Below are 20,635 nucleotides of genomic sequence, written 5' to 3'. Positions count from 1 at the left end.
CCTGAGTGCTGGGATTAAAGGCATGTGCCACCATGCCTGACAATAATCATCTTTTTAAAATACTTTTTTTTTTTTCTGGAGCTGAGGACCAAACGCAGGGCCTTGCGCTTGCTAGGCAAGTGCTCTACCACTGAGCTAAATCCCCAACCCCTAAAATATTTTTTAAAATAATGTTTGGTATGTGGAATTTATATGTAAGTTATCAAGTATCAAAACAAAATGAATACAATCAATGTACCTCCCAGCTTAATGTAACCAGTATTGTAGTACCTGCCTGTGAGAGATGCATTCTCTTGTTTTCCCTTACCCAGAGAAAGACACTATTGCCAATTATGTGTTCAGTGTTGCATTTCTTAAAAAAAAAAAAGTAAGAAAACAATACACACATTTACATGTATTCCTAGCTAGTACGTTAATTTGGAACCCTGTAAAACTATTGTATTTTATATAGCCTTTGGAAAAGACTCTTGACTATTATTTTCCGAGATTAGATGTGGAGTGGAGCAAAGGAGAAGAGGTGTGGGAAACAGTGGGGCGTGGCAAAGGGGTGGGGCGGAGCAGACCAGGGGAGTCTTGAGCAGGACCTCAAGGACTTTCTGTAACGTTTGCTTGGAGTGCGATAGAACGTTCTACAAAGTGCCTGCTCCATCCCCCCCCCCCCCCCCCCCCCCCCCCCCCCCCCCCCCCCCCCCCCCCCCGAGACAGGGTTTCTCTGTGTAGTTTTGGTGCCTGTCCTGGATCTCACTCTGTAGACCAACTGGCTTTGTAGACCAGGCTGGCCTCCAACTCACAGAGATCCACCTGCCTCTGCCTCCCGAGTGCTGGGATTAAAGGTGTGCGCCATCACCGCCTGGCATCTGCTCCATTCTTAATAGTAGATTCTGTAAATGTCAATTAGAACAATCAGATCACTTAATAATGCAGTTGGAGCCTGCCAGTAGTTACGGAGGAACAGAGGTGGGAGTGCCCAGCCCTCTCAGGGAAAAGGAGTCCATTTTACACCGCATTTTGAAAATGAAGAAGGCTGTCTGCAAACCAGCATTTTAAGTAAGAAAAGCAGCAAGCAAACATCCCCGGGGGAAGATCTCTTAGTCATAAAAAATCTTTCCGGTTTTGCAAAAGTGGTTCCTTGGTATTTTCTTGCAAGTGCTCTGTTCATTTACTAACGGTTGGAGACTGAGACAGTGGTGGTCTTTCAGAAATGGAAGAAACAGTCCGAGAGCTGATGATCAGCAAGTTCGGCCGAGTGATCGATCTGGAAGCCCTCCAGACCCTCTCTGTGAACACAACACTCGAAGAACTGAAGATCAAAAAGCTTCGAAAGGAACTATCAAATGCCAAGGAACTAAGGATGTGGGAGGTGAGAAGGGCAGGGGCCGTCTTTGTTGGCTGTGCTTCAGGGAATTAGAAAATCCTGGGGAGGCTTAAGTGGCTCCTGGGAACTGTCTAGGCAGCACCCAGGAGCCTGTATCAATTATTATTACTATTATTATTATTATTATTATTATTATTTTGATAGCCCTGACTATCCTGGAACTGGCTTTGTAGACTAGGCTGGCCTCTAACTCACAGAGATCCTCCTGCCTCTGCCTCCTGAGTGCTGGGATTAAAGGCGTGCACCACCACTGCCCGGCTCCTGTCTCACTTCTTTACTGGAGAGTCTTGTCTATCTGGAAGAGACAGCAGCAGAACCGGGTTTTAGAGTCTAGGTTGCACATAACAATGTGTCATGCGTTACAGTGGATATGCTCTCACAGTTTTGGACATGGCACGTTGTTCTCTGAGAATCCTGTTGCTCTACCAAATAGCTTTGGCCTGCTGCTCCAGTTTGCAAATGAGAAAACATGTTTAGGGATTGGGGTTGTAGCTCAGTGACGACAGTACTTGCTTAACCTGTGCAAGGTCCTGGGTTCGATCCTCAGCACAGTTAAATAGATAACATGTCTATTTATTATAGTTATTTGCATGTGCATACACCAGCATCATAGTGCATCTGTGGGAGGCAGCTTGCAGAAGTGGGTTCTCACCTTCCACCAAGTGGGTCCTAGTGATGGAATTCAAGTCGTCAGGAATGGAAGCAAGGGTTTCACCGTTTTCTTTAATCAAACCAGACTCAATGCAGTGTTTCTGCTTAGGTTTTCACACTGGCTTCAGATTATATTTTCATGTACACCTAGTGTTCCCTTTTCATGATTGGTTTTAAATTCACTTTTTTTTTTCTAGTCTTAAGTATCGAACCCAGGGCCTGATACCTGCTTGGCCAACACTGTACTGTAGAGCTATGTCCCAGTGACGGCTTTGGTAGAACTGGACACTGGTTTTTCTTTCTTTCCTGTCCTGGTCACTCAGCCCATGTCCCACCTTCCTTCCCTGGTAGGAAAAGATCGCCCAGGTGCGCTGGGAGCTAATGATGAAGACAAAAGAACACACCAAGAAGCTTCACCAGATGAATGATCTGTGCATCGAGAAGAAGAAACTTGATTCCAGATTGAACACACTCCAGAACCAGCAGGTATGTTCCTTTTCTTCTGGGCCTTGGCAGAACCCAAGGTCCCGCCAAGCACTGGCATTTAAACAGACCTTCTGGGCCATCTATCCCTGGATACTGACTCAGTATTAGCCACGGGAGAGTGGTTTCCTGGGGGGACTAGCTTTGTCAAATGCCTCTTGCATGCCATGAACTTATATGAGTACTCATCTATAGGTTTTACCTTGATCTTGGAGAGGGAAGGTTATTTAAGCATAACCAATAATACCAATGTGCTCCCTGAAATTGGTTGGTGTCAGGGTCCATTTTCAATATGCTCATTTGCCTTGATAGGAAGTAGGCATCTTGAACTGTGTAACAATATGCGTTACCTCATGAAATGCTTGCTATTTGTTTTGAGTGTTTCAACTGGTCGTTATGGAATCCATATTGAGCCTGAGGATGTGCTTACTACAGAGCCTTGTCCTCTAGTGGCCCAACATCTTCCAAAGCATCTGCAAAAACATTTTCTTTAAGCATCCTGGAAATAATTTAAACCGGGTGTTTTCCGATTATGGTCCCCTGAGGAACAGCAACTACATCAGCTGGGAACTTGTTCAGAATGTAAGATGAGATTACAGACAGAGAAAACCATAGGCCACGAGGGTTGCACAGGGGAGCTGATATGTTTTTATTGTAAGCGAAGTTTATATAGTCTTATTTGTAAGATTACAGAAAATTGCAGATTTTCAGCCAGGGAAGAAGAAAGGCCATGTCCTAAGGTCATGTGTGCTTCCACTTTATGCATAGTTCATTGCTATTTTAACATTTTTATTTGCAATATCTGCAAAAAGAATGTTGCCTCTCCGCAGGCAACTTTCACAACAGATTTTTAACTGTACTAGAATTCTTGACTTTCAGCTGGTGAGAGTCAACTAGACGCCAGCGTGAATGACTTCTCTCCCATCTCGGGTCTCTTAAATCTTTCTTTGTGTCTTGCCTCAGTCCCACTGATGAGCTCTCCAAGTCGTGAAGGACTGATAAGATAGTGTAAAGTACTTCTGAAGCAGGCTTGAATTTTAAAAGTTGTCCGAAGGCACACGTTTTAAGAGTAAGAGTTTAGTAGGGAGGTGAAAGTCTCCTGAAGAGGCGATCTCTGTTTAAATTGACTGTAAGAAAGGTATTATCTTCCCCAAACAGGGAAATGCCTTCCAGGGCCCTCGGAAAGCAGATACACTGGCAAGACAGAGGGTCACCGAGCTGGTCGAAAGCCAATCAGAAAAGATCTCGGCTTTGAAGGAGGAGATTGCCCTTCTTCGGAAGAAAGGGGGGCTCATCCTCCCGCCCATCACATCCACGCAGGAGAACGAAATGAAGTCCATGGATGCTTAAACTCTCTGTCTTTTCTCATTTCCCACTCAAGAGCTGTGGCAGAACTCACCAGGTCTACTTCCTATCACCCACAACAATCCTCTCATTTAAAGGGAACCATAGGGAGAGCATAAAAAAGCACCCTGTTATGTGAATTAACACTATTTTTTCCATGTTAGACATAACTGTGACATTTGACATGTAATTATGGCTGTGTGAAGACAGGATAGACGTCTACAGCCCAAGTTGGGTAATGAAGAAGGTTAAATCTCATAATTTAAGAAAGCAGCTGTTATATATTGTGTTCTCAGAATCATCTGTTTTTCTGGTATTCTGAATATTTAGCCATTGGCAAGAAAAACTATTATTCAGCAATCAGTGAGAAAACTTCCTTTTCTTAGTCCTTGGATCTTTAGAAAATAAACTGTTTGTGTTAAATAGTCTGTGCAAGGACATAAAAGAAAAAAGGCAAACCATCTTGCCAATAATAACTTAGAATAAGAAATGCAAATGTGAACGTTGTTATTGTTGACTTCATAAAACAGCTATTTGAGGGCTTGGGATTGAGGAAATGCAGACAGACGTGGAAAAATAGCTCGCTTTGGGTTGGCAGAGGTGGCTTCCTGAATCACCCACCATTTCTGCAGACTCCTCAGTTCTGAGGCTCACATTTTCCAAAATAAGTAAGGGACGCTTTTCTCTAGGTTCTCTGCAACTCCAGCGGAATTCTCCATAACTCCCCTCTAGCTTTCCCGGGCCCTGTGCCTCCTGCTGGGGTTCACTTGAGCCATTACTGGCTTGGATCTAGGTGAGGAAGGGATGAATTAGATTTTTATCTCCTTGAGGGACTAATTCTAGCAGCCAGTTTTGACTGTGTGTGACATTTTAAACTCAAGAGTGTACTTTCCGCCTCACGAAAGGTTGATTGAAGTTCACGGCTACACCCCTTGCAGAATGGTCTCCCTGACACTTGATGTCCTTCCAGTAGTGACACTTTGGATTCCCAGGTGTATTGTTTGCCCCTGCATGAATGATAAACCTCTGCTGGTAGAGGCTGTACTACAGAACCTTTCCCAGTTTTTATACTGCACATCTGTGAGCACAACGGCTAGCAATGTAGACAGACACACCTGTGCCTTTCCAGTGTCAGAATGTATTGAATCATAACATATTCACAAGGTGCGTCAGTTTTATGGGTTACAATTTACCAAGTAAATTTTTCCTCCCTTAGCTGCCTGTTGACATTTGTAGACTTTGACGACACTCTGACTTACTAATGTATGCTCTCAGATCACAGGTTACATTTCATACAGTAATGCCCACAGACGGCTCCAAAGAAGTTAGAGGCCGAGGAGCTCAGAGGGGCCTTACTACAGGCAGCAAGGGAGCTGACATGGATGCAGAGAGCCATTGCAAGTGGTCAGATGTAGAGGCCAGTTGGAAGCCAAGCCCAGATGAGCCAAGTCACGTGGTCCAGCCCAGTGAGCTATCTGGCAATAACTTTGACCCTAGTAAAGTGGTTCTCAACCTGTGGATTGTGACCCCTCTGGCAAACCTTTACCTCCAAAAGTATTTACATTACAGTCTGTAATAGTAGCAACATTACAGTTATGAAGTAGCAATGAAAATTATTTTATGGGTGTGGTCACCACAATATGAGGAACCGTGTTAAAGGGCCGCCGCGTTAGGAAGGTTGAGAACCACTGACCTCACAGCAGAATGCCGGACCTTTGACGCAGGACTCAGGACTGGGTCCAGATGGACCAATGTCAGCCATCTAGAATGGACTGCCCCTACAACGAAGCCTCTAGAACGCTTTGTATCTCAATAGCCGGTGGCACACTTTCTGGGGTCCTGATGACTGATCAAAGCCTGCTGACATCACAGTGTCAGGTATCCTTCTTTTTATGGTGCCCAGGTGAGAGTTGAGGTGTATCCAGTAAGCTCTCTCTGACCCAGTTTTTCTGATACAATTTTAACACATGTATGTGTCTACCTACATGTTCCCCGTCTTCGGAAAGCTGGTAGGCAGTACCATTCTACTTGAAAGGATAAGTTAACTTACCAGTCCCTTCCCCGGGGTTCACGTTGGACACGGTAGTGTCCATGTGTATGAACAAGACATGACGTCATTCTTCCTCTGGATTTCTACTGATGTAAAAGGGGGCAACTCAGGGGAAGGTCACCCAGAAGCCATTGCTTCACACAATATGGAGGGGCATGCAGCAACCTGATCTCCACACCCAGCTATGTGTGTCTTTTTTAATTAAAGCAAACAAATGCTAACCACAGCATCCATTGCTTTTTAATGTACAAAAAAAAAAAAATCTGCCTCAAACCTTAGCTTTAAAAACGTATCGTCTCACCCAGAGAGGGTTTGTGGGACTCAAGAATCTGGTCTCAGATCATCTGGGTGTCTCTGGTTAGGCTCTGGCAATTTGATAAACAGGATCCTAGAAAGGCTGGGGAACTCCTTCAGAGTCTGAAGGGATGCATACCGGAAGCAGGTTGTCTTATGTTGGTTTTAGTGGAGTTCACCAAAGCCCACTTTGACAATTAGTTTAGCTCATGAAGAAGTAAAAAACAAAATAAGGTTTTTTAAAAAATAGGCTTCCAACAGTCTGGTAGGTGAAGTACAGCTCAGATTAGAGCTGGATTAGCAAAGACTCTGAACATTAGTTCTGCCCACTGCTCTCCTGCAGGGACCTGGAAAGCTTCTCTGCCAGTGTCTGAAGTCATGTATCTTACTTCTTCTCTTCCAGGATTACACCACTACATTCCTATAATTTCTTTGTTCTTTACAATCATCTCAATAAATACTTTGAAAGTACTGCCTTGCTGAAAACCACACTGCATTTTGAGGAAGGTTCTTTTCAGATTCGAATTGTTTACAGCCCATGGATGCAAGGCTACAGAAGGGCAGGTGCAGTACTGCTTCTGGCCAGCAGATGGTGCACTCATCCCAAACAATCAGACTGAAGGCGTTTCCCTGGGCTTCTTAGGATCCTGTTAACCAAATTCTTTGAGTAGAAGCAGAGTTTGATACAACTCTTGATAAGATTAAAAGTGCCAGGCAGCATTTCAACTCTTCATTTTCCTGAAACGTACAATCTCTCCCCACACAATGAACACTTGAAATGTGTGAAGACTTGCATTGAAATGTTCAGTTTTCAATTATGTCCAGTTACACACACACACACACACACACACACACACACACACACACACCTACTACCTATCTTTGGATGGTCTTTTGGTGAAACAACACTAAAAATATGTTGGTTTGAAATGAGTCAACTCCTCCAGCATGGTAACTCTAGAAAGAAGGGGAGGAAATCTATTGGAGACCACATGTTCATGTGGAACATAGCACTAAACTAAATGATGTTTTGGAGGCAATATTTGGTCTTTTACACACACACACACACACACACACACACACACACACACACACACACACGCACGCACGCACGCACGCACGCTCACACACCCGTACATAAGAAGGATTAGCTTCATTCCTACAATAGACAGACACTCACCTCCAGTCCAGTCAGAGAGCAGCGAACCTGCTTTGTTTTGTATATTCATTCCCTCTTGGAGTAAACAGTTACAAATATCATTTTACATGAGTCCAAACACAACGTTCATTGTTTAAAAAGACAAAAATATGAAAAACATCTGCTACTGTTTCCAGATTTTATCACTTGATGGATTAGAAATCGTCACGAGCAGTTATTTTCTCCAGCTACTCCAAGACAGGACTCCCAACGTCTAAAGAAAACGCTGACTCATACATGACTAAGTTGAAGGTTACAGAGAAGACTAAACATTTATTTAGAAGTTACAGTGTTTGTTTTTACAGAGATATGTTGCCACAGATTATTGACTCTGGACGGTCGGTCGTTAATGCTTAGAGTGCTGTGCACATCTGGGTCTTTTCTCGTGGCATCTTGGAAGCGTGTCCTGTGCCACCAAGTCTGAGTGGCTTCCGGGCGGCTCCAGTCTGCAGCAGCATGGCCTTTTCTGTTTCCCTCATGCATGCCCTTCGTGAACAGTGCGCTTAGGGGCCTTCCGCCAACTTGCCTGAGGCATTGGGAAGGTCCTGTGGGCCATCTGAAGGCCTGCCAGACTGTGCTACTCAGTCCTACTGGAATCTGCTTATCTTGCTACTTGTTTTCCCCCTTGCGCCATAAAAGGGGAGGATTCCCTATCTCTCCAGAATTATAGAAACACATATACATTTATTTACAAGTGCATAAATATATAAATATGGCTATAATAGAAAAATAAATACCAATTTTTCTCTGTCTCTTTGAAAAAAAAAAAAAAACATATATAGTCTTTCTGGGATATCGGCTTCGGCCTAAATTGTGGGAGGTGGTGTTTCAAAGGACACGTGAACTGATGGGCTGGGAGAGAGCCTCACCCCAAGTTCCTTTCCTGTGTAGGCCCCCGAAGGGTGCTGGGGACTCCAGTCTCCTCCACCCACTTGGCAGGAGTCAAAACTGTCTACTTCTTCAACTGGTACAAGGCCCAAACAGCACCGCGGCCCTATGGGGAGGAAAAATGTAGGCAACATTAATATCCAGACTGACGGAACAATATTGAACTAATCTCTATGTGTGGCTGATTACACTGGTTGCACTGGGCACACTGGGCACACTGGGCACAGTGGCCCACGAAGGAGACGACCGCTTACTAACAACCTATGTGGGAACCAGAGACTGTAGACTCCAAAGCACTCAGCTTGCGGCCATGGGCTATATACATGAGACACAAAGGGAGCCCCAGCTCTTTCTGGATTCAGGCTGTGGTTTACCATCCATTGCCCTTGTCCAACCTTATCTTATTTTTGTGATGATTTGGTCCAGCTTTGGGAGCTGAAGGTCATTTAGAATTTTATGTCCTAGAGACGGTCCAGGATCGGCATGAAATGGGCAAGCGCGTCCTGGAAGCTAAGCGACACCAGCTAGTTCTCTGAAGTACCAAGTGTCCCCAACCAAGTCCTAGCAGACTGGCTTGAAGTAGGGTACAGAGGGAGCCACGGGCGGGGATGGCCCCTGGAGGAACAAGTTCTGTGGCTGCACACGGAAGGATGATGTGTGTGCGAACATGGCTCCCTGATGAGTGACGAGAATCACTCCCCAATTAAGACATGACCCAGCAGAGCAAGGGATTAAAGAAGCCTCCACGTGATGAGAGGCAGAGTCTGCGAATGGCCCTGATTCCGAAATGGAGAGACCAAACAGGCTTCTTCCTTTGGAATACAGAATGCCTTTCTTCTCAGCCTCTGAGGACCTCAGTTACAGTGGAATCAGACTGACCTGGTGAGGCCCCATGCCCACCCCCTGCCTCCTTCCCCGCCCCCCTGTGCGGGCCTTTAGTAGCAAAGGGCAGTGGCCATCCACCCTGACTCCCAAATGCTTCCTTGAAGTTGCCTCTTCTCCTTGAAGCCATTACGGGTTATGGGAGACCCCATGGGACAGTTTGCCCCATTGCCCCAGGCTGACCTGAGTGATATGGAGGATCCCACGAAGCGTCCAGCCCAGGACCCTCTGGTCCCCTTCTCATTGCCGTCTGGCATGTGGTGACGGGTTGCTTCTGGCGGTGACAGCAATCTCGAGGTTGGAGCAGCTGGTGAGTTGAGTCATCAGGCAGCGTATACAAGAAAGAGCCTTCCTCCGAGCTGGACTTGGGACCTCTGCATTGTACAAGACCAGACGGGATGGGTAAGGCAGGGCGGAGTGGGCCTGGTGGATCCCATGCTCTGGCACATGTCCTGGTATTTGAAGGTACTAGAGCAGGTCAGGGCTGAGAGCACACACCGTTCCCCTGTGAACATCAGGAGGTGCCACGCTTCATTCAGCCAGTGATAGCTTAGTTTTATTGCAGCCGGTGGCGAACATGGTTCAGGGGCCTGCAGGTGAAATCCGTTACCCCTCAAGGGTTTTGGTGAGCCAGTGAGCAACAGATGCCGAGAAACAATGAAGCTCCCAATCAGGAAGAGAGTAACTGTGCACACAGCACCTCACCATGGGGCAACTGAGCAGGAAAAGAGTAACTGTGTACACAGCACCTCACCATGGGGTAACTGAGCAGGAAGGGCATCATAACTGTGCACACAGCACTCTCCCATGGGGTAAATGAGCAGGAAGGACATCATAACTGTGCACACAGCACCTCACCATGGGGTAACTGAGCAGGAAGGACATCATAACTGTGCACACAGCACTCTCCCATGGGGTAACTGAGCAGGAAGGACATGAGAACTGTGCACACAGCACCTCACCATGGGGTAACTGAGCAGGAAGGACATCATAACTGTGCACACAGCACCTCACCATGGGGTAACTGAGCAGGAAGGGCATCATAACTGTGCACACAGCACTCTCCCATGGGGTAACTGAGCAGGAAGGACATGAGAACTATGCACACAGCACCTCACCATGGGGTAACTGAGCAGAAAGAAAGTAACTGTGCACACAGCACCTCACCATGGGGTAACTGAGCAGGAAGGACATCATAACTGTGCACACAGCACCTCACCATGGGGTAACTGAGCAAGAAGGGCATCATAACTGTGCACACAGCACCTCACCATGGGTTAATAGCTACATGGAGAACAGATGGAAAACTTGGGGATCCTTGCATGAAGCACTGCTCAGCTCTGGATGACAGACTTTGGACACGAGGAACTAAAGAGAATGGGAGGCTTTGGGGCTTGGGACTAAAAGCAGGGGTGAGAGGGGCCTGGTTACCTGGCAACCTGCTGGCTCTGGGGGTCATATCCATTGGCAACAATGGTCTGTCTCAGTAGGCTGTTGGCATCTTCCTGCTGCTTGAAGGAAAGAAGAAAGGTCATACCGGGAGGCCAAGGAACGTCCCAGTGCTCACCACTGAGCAGCGTGAGCTGTGGTTGACTGTAGGGAGGCCAGCCCAGCAGCCCTGGATGAGCAGGGACAATGTCTCTCCCTCTGTGCCCCTGGGGCCCACACCCATGAGCCCGTTACCTGTGCAAGCTCCCCTGGGCAGTGCTGCTGAGGTTTCCTGCCTGGGCAGCCCACCGCAGCCACAGGGCATCCTCTGCTTCCGTGCAGGCGGCTGGCACAGGCCCGTCCATTGATGGCACTGAGGTAGGGCTGCCCATTGGCTTGGTGGCCTGGAAGCCCTCCCAACGGCACCATCGTGTACTGGCAGGAGGAAGACAAGAGGGCACTTCGAGGAAAGCCCAGATCTGTGGTGTGTTCTGGAAGAGCAGGAGACAGAGGTGTGCTTAGCCTCCTCCAGCTGGCAAAAGCCCCACGCTCCTAGTGTCAGAGGACATGGGCAGGGAGTGTCCTAGAGCCCGAGAATGCTTTTCCTAAGACTTCCCATCACCCGTCTTTTCTTTTAAGTGAGAAAGATAGATAATGGAGCAATAGCTAAGGGAGTGAGGGTGAGTGGAAAGGGTCCTTGTTACTGGGGGAGTCAGCTGAGGCTATTGCTATTTGAAGCAGAAATTAGTGGGCAAGGCAGGCTAGCCCATAGGAAGGGAAGGCTCAAGGCAGCCCCTGCTGGACAGAAGAGCTGAAAATGGGAAGAGGCGGGGGCAGCTTGAATACGAACATTCAAGAAACAGCTTCAGACATTAGAAAAACATGGGGCAGGTAAACACCAAGACCAGAGGTGTGACTGGACTGCAAGCCAGGAGGGAGAGGCTTGCCTCCAGATGGTCACTGTTTCTGTGGGACCTCTGGGGTCACCTGGTAGCTTGAGCTGTCTGGGAGGTGGAGCTGGACCATCTGGCTCTGCCTGGGCACCTGCCTGCATGTTGAGTTGAGAGACCTTCTCCCTCCCAAGCTCCTTCCCGTCTGTGCTGAGGTGTGGTACTCACTCTGTTTAGACCAGGCCCTCCATAGGCAGAAGGGGATGAAGGTGACGATGATGAGGACGATAGAGCCCAGAACAACCCCCACAATCAGATAGGGCAGGTCACTGGCACGTGCCACCATAGCCCCGGTGCCCACCGGCCGCTCCATGGTTTCTAGGGGTGGAGGCTGTGGTGGGGCCAGAGTTAAGGGTGGGGGCCGACCAGGCTGACCAGAGATTTTCCGAGCTGCAATTGAAGACGAAACTCACATCAGTGTCTATTTCTCTGTCATTTTCTTTACAACAAATAGGAACACACAGCACCCCTCAGTTCCAACGGATATAGGAAATGGGGCCAAGATCCCAAGATGGGGGTCTCAATATCCCTTATTTGGATCATGTCCGTAACTTATCATGACACCGGTACCCAATGTGAAATGCGTTGTTGGGGTGGCCTGAAACATATTTTAACGTACATGTTTGTGAGCCAAGCGCCAAGTCAGAGTGGACAGGGGTAACTGTGTTCTCCGAAAGAACAATTAGTACGCATGAGCTCAGGCGAAAGACCCTTCCCACAGCTCTGCTATTTCTAGGTCGGTTAAGGGATGTGAAGTGCTGGGCATTAGCTTGGGTTGCAAGGAGAAGGGCGTTTGGGGACATTGTGGGACAGATGATAATTGGTAAATTCGCATCAAAGTCGGGACGTTAAACCTTATGTTCCTCACTGGGGTTTGCTGTAGCAGGAGAACCTGCATGGACTTGACCACACACGTGTACCTGTCCCCTGGGAAGGAGAACGAGAGTCACCATGGTGACACACATGTTTGCTTAGCCTGGCTCACACAGTCAGACAAAGTTGACATCAGCTTTCTGATGTCACAGCCCCATGGCCCACCACCACTCATCTTTTTCCTGCCTCCTCTGATCCTGGGAGATGATGGTCCCAGCTCCTCTCCGTCTGGGTAATCTCTGTTCCCATGATGCCTCCTATGCCCTAAGGACTCTGGAGGCAGGAGACCTGCTGCTTTTATCAGACACTTTGGGTGTCCCCAAAGAACCAGCCACTTGGAAACTTTCCCAGCCCTTCTCTCCTTCCGTTCCCAGGTGGTCCGTTTCTCTTTCTGCCCTCTCCGTTCCGATAGACGGCAGCCCCCTGAGTAGCGCTTCAAAGAAAACCTCAAGCTTGCTGTATCCCAACCCAGCATGCAATCGACCCGGGTCCTGCCCAAAGGCAATGATGAAAACCATTCTCTTCACCTTTACTTCAGAGCTCCACTTCTCTCCCCTCAGCCCACCCATGACCCTTACTACAAAGAAGCCCGACAAGGACCTCTTCTACCTCATCGTCCCTGCAAACTGCACTAGCTCCTCCTCTGGCGTCCTTCAGTGACCTGCTGCTGGTGCCTCGGGCCTCTCCCCCAGCTGCCCCTTCTCCTCCTCCTCCTCCCATCTGGAGCCACTTTTTAAGGCTTGGCATGTCCTCCAGGCCACTCCCTCCTCATTCCAGCCTAAAGAACCAGCCTGAAGACCTAAGAAGGCCTTATGAAGCTGCTTGCTCTCGCTGAGTACTCTATGTTCAAACTGATACAAGAGTTTGGGCTGTGTGGCCACGTGTCCCTCTCTTCCATGGACGTGGCACCAAGGCCACGTGCACACAGTTGGTGCTAAGTGAGTATGGGTGAAGTGACCAAAGGCAATGGAAAGTGGGGCAGAGAACCCTGTGGCCTCAGCCACAGGAGAGTGCTGTTTTCTCTGCATTCCTTTGTGATCTTCTGATTATGTCCTTGGCAATACACAGCTTTACTCGTTTTGTAGAATTAGTAAAAATGAGTAAAAACTGGACATAACAATACCTACTTACACGAGCAATGCCCACATATTAACAAGTGCATGTACACGTTTAATATGTTTTAGTGCAGAAAAGGAGCCTGGGCCTGTAGCTATATGGAACTGTCGGAGGCAGGTTCTGTCCCATCCTGGCTATATACCTTTGGCCAAGATGCATATATAATAAGTTTCCTGAGGTTCAGATCTCCTTCTCATCTCACCAGGCTGCAGCAGAATTAAATAAACCAACCCACATAAAGACCGAATACCAAGAAATAGAGCATGTATAGAACATTTCCATCTTAAGATGGGTTCTATTCCTAATGAGTTCATGGGTCTGTTGATTCTCAAGTCCTTCATGAAGGTAACCTGCTCGTGTTTACACAAAACACAAGCAAATAGGAAGGGAGGCAACTGATGAGGTCTGGGATCCTTGGAAAATCAGCGTCTTCTTGGAAAGGGATACCGGGGTGGATGGAAGCAAGACTCCGCTCCACCTCATGGGAATCCCCAGGATGGGAGGGGACCCCGGGAGAATCACCTTTGGTCTCGCAGATCATGACGTTGCTGAACTCGCTCTCTCCTCCCTCGTTAAAGCACTGCATCTTAATGTCGTAGGAGGTCTCGGGCTGCAGGTGGCTGATGGAGTGCCAGTACCTGTCACCTGGGAAGGAGAGAGAGAGGCACCATGGTGATGCACATGTTGTTTGCTTAGCCTTGCTCACACAGTCAGACAAAGCTGTTGGTCTAAGCTAGGGCCACTGACCAGCGCAGGAGGCACTAGAGAATGATCTGGGGACCACCCATGTTTCTGCTTTGCTGTGGTCATTAAGAAAGAAGCATGCTGAGTCTTTTGACTGGATGGCTCCAGGTGAGTCGCAAAAGACTCCATGACACTGAGCACAGATGAGGTTTTGCCGACACCCAGACCCCCTTGCCAGCGAAGGGAACAGTATCAACAGCACATCTTCTCACCTTCCACCATGTCCTTCTTGTAATCACTGTCATTGTCGCTGTCCGTGGGTCGGTAGTAGATATAAAAGCCGTGGATGGGGGTGTTGTTGTTGCTGGCTGGGATATACTACATGGGATGGAAAACAGACATGTTCACAGTGCGTCAGAGAAATCACCAAAAGAAAAAAATCACAAGGCTGTGGAATCTTCTCCCCAGTCCAGGGTTTGAACTTCCTGGGGCCCCAGCGAACATTCCTGAATCAGTCCCTTGGGCTCCCTGAGGAAGGCTGCAGAGATCGGGCATGATTTTATTTTGCTGATGGGCCCTGGAGCTTTTTAGAAACAAGACACAAATTGTACTTCTTCAAAGATGTTGGTTCCTGCCGAGTCTCCCTGAAAACATGAAGGGACGCTGGACAAGTGTCGGGATTCCCTATGGTATCAGGTGGAAAGCAGGAAGGAGGGTGGGATACAGCAGAAAGTGAGAACCGGGTTACAAGAGACAGCTAACAGCAGCTCCAGCTACCATCAGGCTCCCAGCTCCCCCAAGGGGGCCTTCAGGTGTATGACACCAGGGAAGCAAGGAGGAGGAAGAACATTCCCACAGTGTTGGTGGCCAGGCCACTTACCATCCACTTGAGCATAATGGTGGTCTCATTGACTGCATCGGTGAAGGTGATGTAAGGGCCTGCCACGGGCCTCTCGTACACACGGCCACTGTACCCTGACACCACGTAGGGCCGGGAGGGAGCACTGGGTTCACTCTCTCCTAGCATGTTCAAAGCGCGGACGCGGAACTTGTAGGAAATGCCTGTGAAAGAGATCCTCCCTGAGCTCGGGAAATACCGCTGATCTCCCTCTACTGCCCACCAAGGCCCAGCCCAGGGACATCTGGTCAGCTCTTCTCCAAAAATGTCCACACAGGACCCATAAGAATACTCATCTTCCTTAAGCCACGCCGGAAGTGGCTCTGGACTCTGCTGTGGAGAGAGGGAGGAGGAGGGGCTGAGGCAGAGCCACAGATTTCGTACCCATGAGTACTATGTGAGGACGAGGAAGGGAAGGACGGATTGAAGAAGACCCTTCATTGTTCCTCCTCCTCCTCCTCCTCCTCCTCCATGTGGTTCCAGGGCAGAGAGGACCAGGAAGAGAGAAGCCAGGTCCCTACCTTTCTCCAGGCCCGTGATCTCCACAGAGAGCCTCGAGGGAGGGATGGCGCTGGTGGCCAGGATCCAATCTCCCACTTTTTTTAGCTTCTTGTACTCCACACGGAAGGACTGGATAGGGAAGCCTCCGTTGCCGCGGGGAATCCAGGTTACATACACAGAGGTCTCTGAGGCCATGGAGATGGTGGGTCTATCTGGAGCTTCAGGGGCTGGGACGGCCGGGCACAGAGAAAAGATGTAGAAGGACAGAGACACTGTGAGATGATGCTGTGGACTGACTAGACCCAGCCTGACCCTGACGGGGCTTTCCCTTCCCACAGCCCTGTGCCTGCTGCTCTTTGTACCCTGTCCCTCTGTGTGGGAGAAGGCCCGGAGCTAAAACATCTAGTCTTCTGCAAAAACAGGACGGAGAACTACTGCTCTCTGGACCTACAGACTCAGTCATGCTAGTATTTTCTCCGAAATACTCCGACCTGTATTTTTTTTCAGTATAGCTACTAAGGAGATGCTAAAAATATGTCACTGGGACTCCTGGACTACGGAACCCTAACCCCGTCATTCAACAGGCAGCAACGGCCCTCTGTGAAAGTCTGTCCCCATTGCTCACGGCCTGCCCCTCACTACTGCTGGAGCTTACGGGAGAGGCGGCCGTGGTCAGGCTGGCTGCTGCTCTGGGGGCTGGTCCCAGGGTCATCTCTCTGGATCTGCTGCTCCTTGCTGGCCACGATCTCAGGTTTGGGCCGCCGCCCTGGTCGAGAAGGGATTAAGAACAGCAAGTGAGAGAGAGAGAGAGCATACAAGCCCTCCCTTATCAAGATCCCTTTTTGCCTAAGAATCTACCAAGGGCTATGATGAGGTGATACAAATATGATTTCAGGGTACTGAAAGTGTGGTGTAATTCCCAGCTTTGGCCAACTCTACTACGGTGTTGCTGTTGGCCCCTGTGCTTGGGAGGGATGGAGGGATGCCAGAGAAGTGGCGCATCAATCTCGGGAAGAAAGGTAAGCATTTTAGCCCAGGCATCTAAGTCCACAGAGGCAGCCACTGGAGGAGGATCCAGCTGCGGGTGAAGAGTTGCGCAAAGTGAACAGGTCTTTGCACCTGGGCCTCCTATAACTTGCTCGGCCTTTGGAACTCTGCGCTAGGCACGACGTTTGACCTTACCCGTTCGGAAGGTGACCATGGCCGTCTGGCCCTCGCCGGCACAGTTGTAGGCCGCCATCTCCACTTCATATAAGCTTCCGGGATCGAGGCTGGTAAGGGTGAGGTGGTGCTGGTTGGCTGGAATGCCAGAGATGGTCCAGTCGTCAGAGGCGTTCGTGACCTGCTGAAGGAGGTGACTGGGGTCAGGACCAGTCTCTCCTCTAGTGTCTGGGAGGGTTTCAGCCTGGGCCCACGTGGGCAGGAACAGGGGATGGACGGTGGGCCAGGTTGGGGGCAGGTGGAACTGTGGGTCCCACCTCCTGGTTTCTCAGGCAATAATCCCATGGGGGAAGCTCCAAAGGGTAGCAAGAAAGTCAAGCTGAAACTGCTGGGAGCTGCCCCTGAGGCCAACCCTCCCCCCATCGCCCGCAACCTCCTCGTCTAACGTTCTCTCTGTTCGCATACTGAGCCGAACACAGGTCCTCCCATCCATATTCTAACGAGAGCCACTGTTGAGAATGATGGCAGACTCTGGAGCAATCGAAGAGCACCAGTGAGTTCTCGCTGTGACCGCACTGCACTACCTCGCCTATCCTCAAGTCCCAGCAACCAGTCTTCTTTCGGATCCCACATCTCAAGCCTGAGCTGAGGGAGCTGAGGAATTTGTTCGAGGCTGCAGAGCTAGTGGGCACAGAATCCCTCACTTGAGTCCAAAGAGCACGGTGTTACCTGTTCTAGAAACAGGGGTCTGGGAGTAGAAAACTCCAAGTTCAAGTTCCGACGGTATAATCCTGAGCAAACTCCCTCACTCTTGAGCCCTGAGCCATTTCGTTTCTAAGACAAGGCGAATACAATGTCTTGGGGGTATTCTGAAGTCAATTAGATGACGTGGCACAGGTGGGGTTCCGAAGCAACTCCTGGCTCATCTCCTCTCTCTCTCTGTATACATCACCCTCTGAGATGTCACTTTAATTTCTGTTCCCGCTCTCCATCCATGCTTTTGAAGCTTACACACAGGGTGCATGCTAAGGATTATAAATGAATTTTTTTTCCTGTTTTTTCGAGACAAGGTTTCTCTGTGTAGCTTTGCGCCTTTCCTGGGACTCACTTGGTAGCCCAGGCTGGCCTCGAACTCACCGAGATCTGCCTGGCTCTGCCTCCCGAGTGCTGGGATTAAAGGTGTGCGCCACCACCGCCCAGCTATAAATGAATTTTTAATAGTTAGCTCTCTAAAAAAAATTATGAGAGGGCTCCAGGCACCAAAAAGGCTCCGGTGAGAGATTATTTCATACAACCCTCCATCTTTTAAGAAGGGCCAGCTCCGTGCCTCTCAGAAGCCTTCCAGAACGGAAAGCTGGGGCTTGATGAAGAAAGCTCACAGCTGGTGGAGAAAGCTCTTATCCCTAAGAAGAGTACTCCAGAGTAGAACAAAACCTCCCATTCAAGGCAAGGGCATGGTCTGAGCTCATTAACGTCGGGCTTCTAGGATTTGTTCCAAGGGGAAAGGTTTTCACAAACTGAGAATCCCCAGTGGTGCTCGAAACCCAAACACAGTAGCCCGGGTCTACAGTGGATTAGGAGAGGAAACTTGCTTCCTGGATGTGGAAATCAGCTGAATAATTCCCCAAGTCCTATAAAAGACAGGACATGAATAAAACACAACCCAATGCTGACTTCTGATTCCAACATTTTTTTTCCGGGTGATGACCATTAAGCGATATTACTTCCACAAGCAAGAACGTCTTTCAAGACATACTTTCCCCCTTGGCCGAGTCTGCCTAAAAGCTCCAACTGTTCCACAGCGCTAAGGCTAATGGAAGCCAGACTCGGCAGGGGCCCTGTCCTGACTGTCACTTCCCTGTACCCCCCTCCTCCCTCTGCCTTCCCAGCACTGGCCTCATACTTCCACTGGGACCCAGAAATGAAAATAAAAAATGCAAGGGTAATCAGTCACTGTCACACACACTGGGAGGGTGAATGCAGCATCGGCCTGGCATTTCCGGATTACCCCAGTGCGGTCTTTGCCTGCCTGCCTGCCTGCCTGTGGCGGGAGGTAGCGTCAGGGCCACCTATTGGCCTGCAAAATATTATTCTTACTCTCACACTGGTTTTTGTCTCTTGGGTACCATGTTTGGCCTTCCCTGATCGTAGCCTACGACTCACAGGGAGGGGGACCAGCCCTGCCCTGGAACATGGGCTGAACAAGGCTGCTTCTTTTCATAAAACTCTGCACACCTTTTGCTCTTCCTGGGGGTAGGGTGGAGGTGGGGATGGTGGTGTCTCATGTCTACACAGGAAACTGCATGGCGGTACAGGGTGTTACTCTGTCTTAGGTACTTTTCTGACCGCTGGAGGTCTCTGGGAACGTCCCTGGCTCCCAGGTCTCCTGGGAGGGCAAGCCAAAGAAAAGGATAGACTATGAGAGGCCAGAGGTGTTTGCAAGAGGGACCTGGTTTGTGCAGAGCCAGAACACTCCACTGTGTAAGGGTAGTCTTGTTTTCCTGTTTGCTTTTGGAATAGGAAAATGAGAATAAGTCTTTTCAGTTTCATTTCGTACTTTCTCCCAAGTACACAAAACATTTTTATAAACAAAAAAAAAAGAAATGAAATGAAATAATTAAAAAAGAAACTGAATGAATACAAACTCCCCGTTTAGAGCAGGCTGCTGATAATAAAAATTTTAATCCATTTAAAACCCAGTACTTTTCTACTATCTGATGGCATTAGAAAGAAACAGGGCAAATTTGTGGTGAGCAGAAATGTTGTTTCATGAGGAATTTCATCTCGCCTTCCTTGTTCAACTTGGAAGGAGATTGGCAGCCTGAAAGCCTTGGCCTGCCTCACCGAAGTGTCCAGGACCGTGGGGCTGGCACAGCTCTGTCTCCACACCCTGTCATAGTCTAAAAGGCTCTCCCTGACAGCTCCTACAGTAGCTCCTGGACAGACTCCCTTTGTTGAGGGGAAACAGCTAAGGTCTCAACATCACGATGTGTCACGAGCCCTAATGCCTGTTGGGTAAACTGGAGTTACCACAGTATCAGCCTACGGGGAGAACACTCGTTTCCTAAGATTTGCTTTCCTGGCTGGACAGACCATTTGCCCTGCTTAAGTCCCCGCAGGTACGTTTGAAAAAGAGCTTACTTTGGTTGGAAAAGAAATGGAAAGATCATTACCAAAATATGATGGGGGTAATCGGGGAGGCTGGTGATGGTATGCGGGGAGAGGGGGGCCCGGGGTGAGTTATCTCTGGACTTTGAGCTGGCATTAACTTCCAGGTAAACATACACCAAGCTTACGCCATGCAGGCAGAGGCCCTGTGTGGGCCTCTGAGACATCACCTGCCTGATTTGCCGCTAGCACTCCAGGAGGTGGTAAGGATGGACATTCAAAGAGACAGAAAGGCACAACTGTGGTGCATACTGGGTCTTGGCTTCAAGTCAGGAGACATGGGGACTCACTTCAGCCTCACTAAGAGGAGGCTTGCAGGGAGAGGGGTGGCGCAATGCCAAGGTCATACCTTACGATGCTTCACCACGTAGTACAGGATGGGTGCCTGGCTGCTGCCCTCATGTCGAGGTCGCCAGATCAGCTCATATGAATCAGTCTTGGAGGTCCGGGGTGAGCTGAGGATGATGGGGGCCTCTGCGGGGGCGACTTGCTCCTCTCCCAGGCACTTCAGGGAAGTAGGTTGTCCCGATGTTGGAGGCTTAACAAGCCCTAGTTGCTCCCGCAGTGTCTGGTTAGGTCTGCTGGGTCTGGAGAGTGGCATGGGAGGCGTGGCAGCAATCGGCTTAGAATCTCTCCCGGGTCTCAGGGTCGTGTCTGAGGACCAAGCAGGAAAGAGAAGGGAAGGAGGAAG

The 20,635-nt window shown here is 49.1% G+C and overlaps 2 protein-coding genes across 6 annotated transcripts in view; one reads left to right on the top strand and one right to left on the bottom strand.

The window, feature by feature from the left end:
* Positions 1-4,276, top strand: part of Cfap44 (cilia and flagella associated protein 44) — a 65,424-nt gene extending 61,148 nt beyond the window's left edge. For both annotated transcript variants that reach the window (XM_059277130.1, XM_059277129.1), the window contains 3 exons: positions 1,200-1,360; positions 2,378-2,512; positions 3,668-4,276. In XM_059277130.1, coding sequence (XP_059133113.1) covers positions 1,200-1,360; positions 2,378-2,512; positions 3,668-3,859 — 488 coding nt within the window. In that variant the 3' untranslated portion in view covers positions 3,860-4,276. The remainder of the gene's footprint in view (positions 1-1,199; positions 1,361-2,377; positions 2,513-3,667) is intronic.
* Positions 4,277-7,641: 3,365 nt separating this feature from the next.
* Boc (BOC cell adhesion associated, oncogene regulated) overlaps positions 7,642-20,635 on the bottom strand; it is a 76,696-nt gene continuing 63,702 nt past the window's right edge. The window contains exons 8-19 of one of the 4 annotated variants that reach the window (XM_059277533.1): positions 20,294-20,598; positions 16,798-16,960; positions 16,271-16,381; positions 15,636-15,842; positions 15,097-15,278; positions 14,489-14,594; positions 14,055-14,177; positions 11,712-11,933; positions 10,849-11,084; positions 10,597-10,676; positions 9,349-9,539; positions 7,642-8,389 (exon numbers count right to left, since the gene is read on the bottom strand). In XM_059277533.1, coding sequence (XP_059133516.1) covers positions 8,202-8,389; positions 9,349-9,539; positions 10,597-10,676; positions 10,849-11,084; positions 11,712-11,933; positions 14,055-14,177; positions 14,489-14,594; positions 15,097-15,278; positions 15,636-15,842; positions 16,271-16,381; positions 16,798-16,960; positions 20,294-20,598 — 2,114 coding nt within the window. In that variant the 3' untranslated portion in view covers positions 7,642-8,201. The remainder of the gene's footprint in view (positions 8,390-9,348; positions 9,540-10,596; positions 10,677-10,848; positions 11,085-11,711; positions 11,934-14,054; positions 14,178-14,488; positions 14,595-15,096; positions 15,279-15,635; positions 15,843-16,270; positions 16,382-16,797; positions 16,961-20,293; positions 20,599-20,635) is intronic. The other 3 variants (XM_059277534.1, XM_059277535.1, XM_059277536.1) reach the window with 3 other exon arrangements.

The sequence above is a fragment of the Peromyscus eremicus genome, chromosome 12 (genome assembly GCF_949786415.1).
Source record: "Peromyscus eremicus chromosome 12, PerEre_H2_v1, whole genome shotgun sequence".
Lineage (NCBI taxonomy): Eukaryota > Metazoa > Chordata > Mammalia > Rodentia > Cricetidae > Peromyscus > Peromyscus eremicus.
This window is presented reverse-complemented; position numbering and strand designations above follow the sequence as displayed.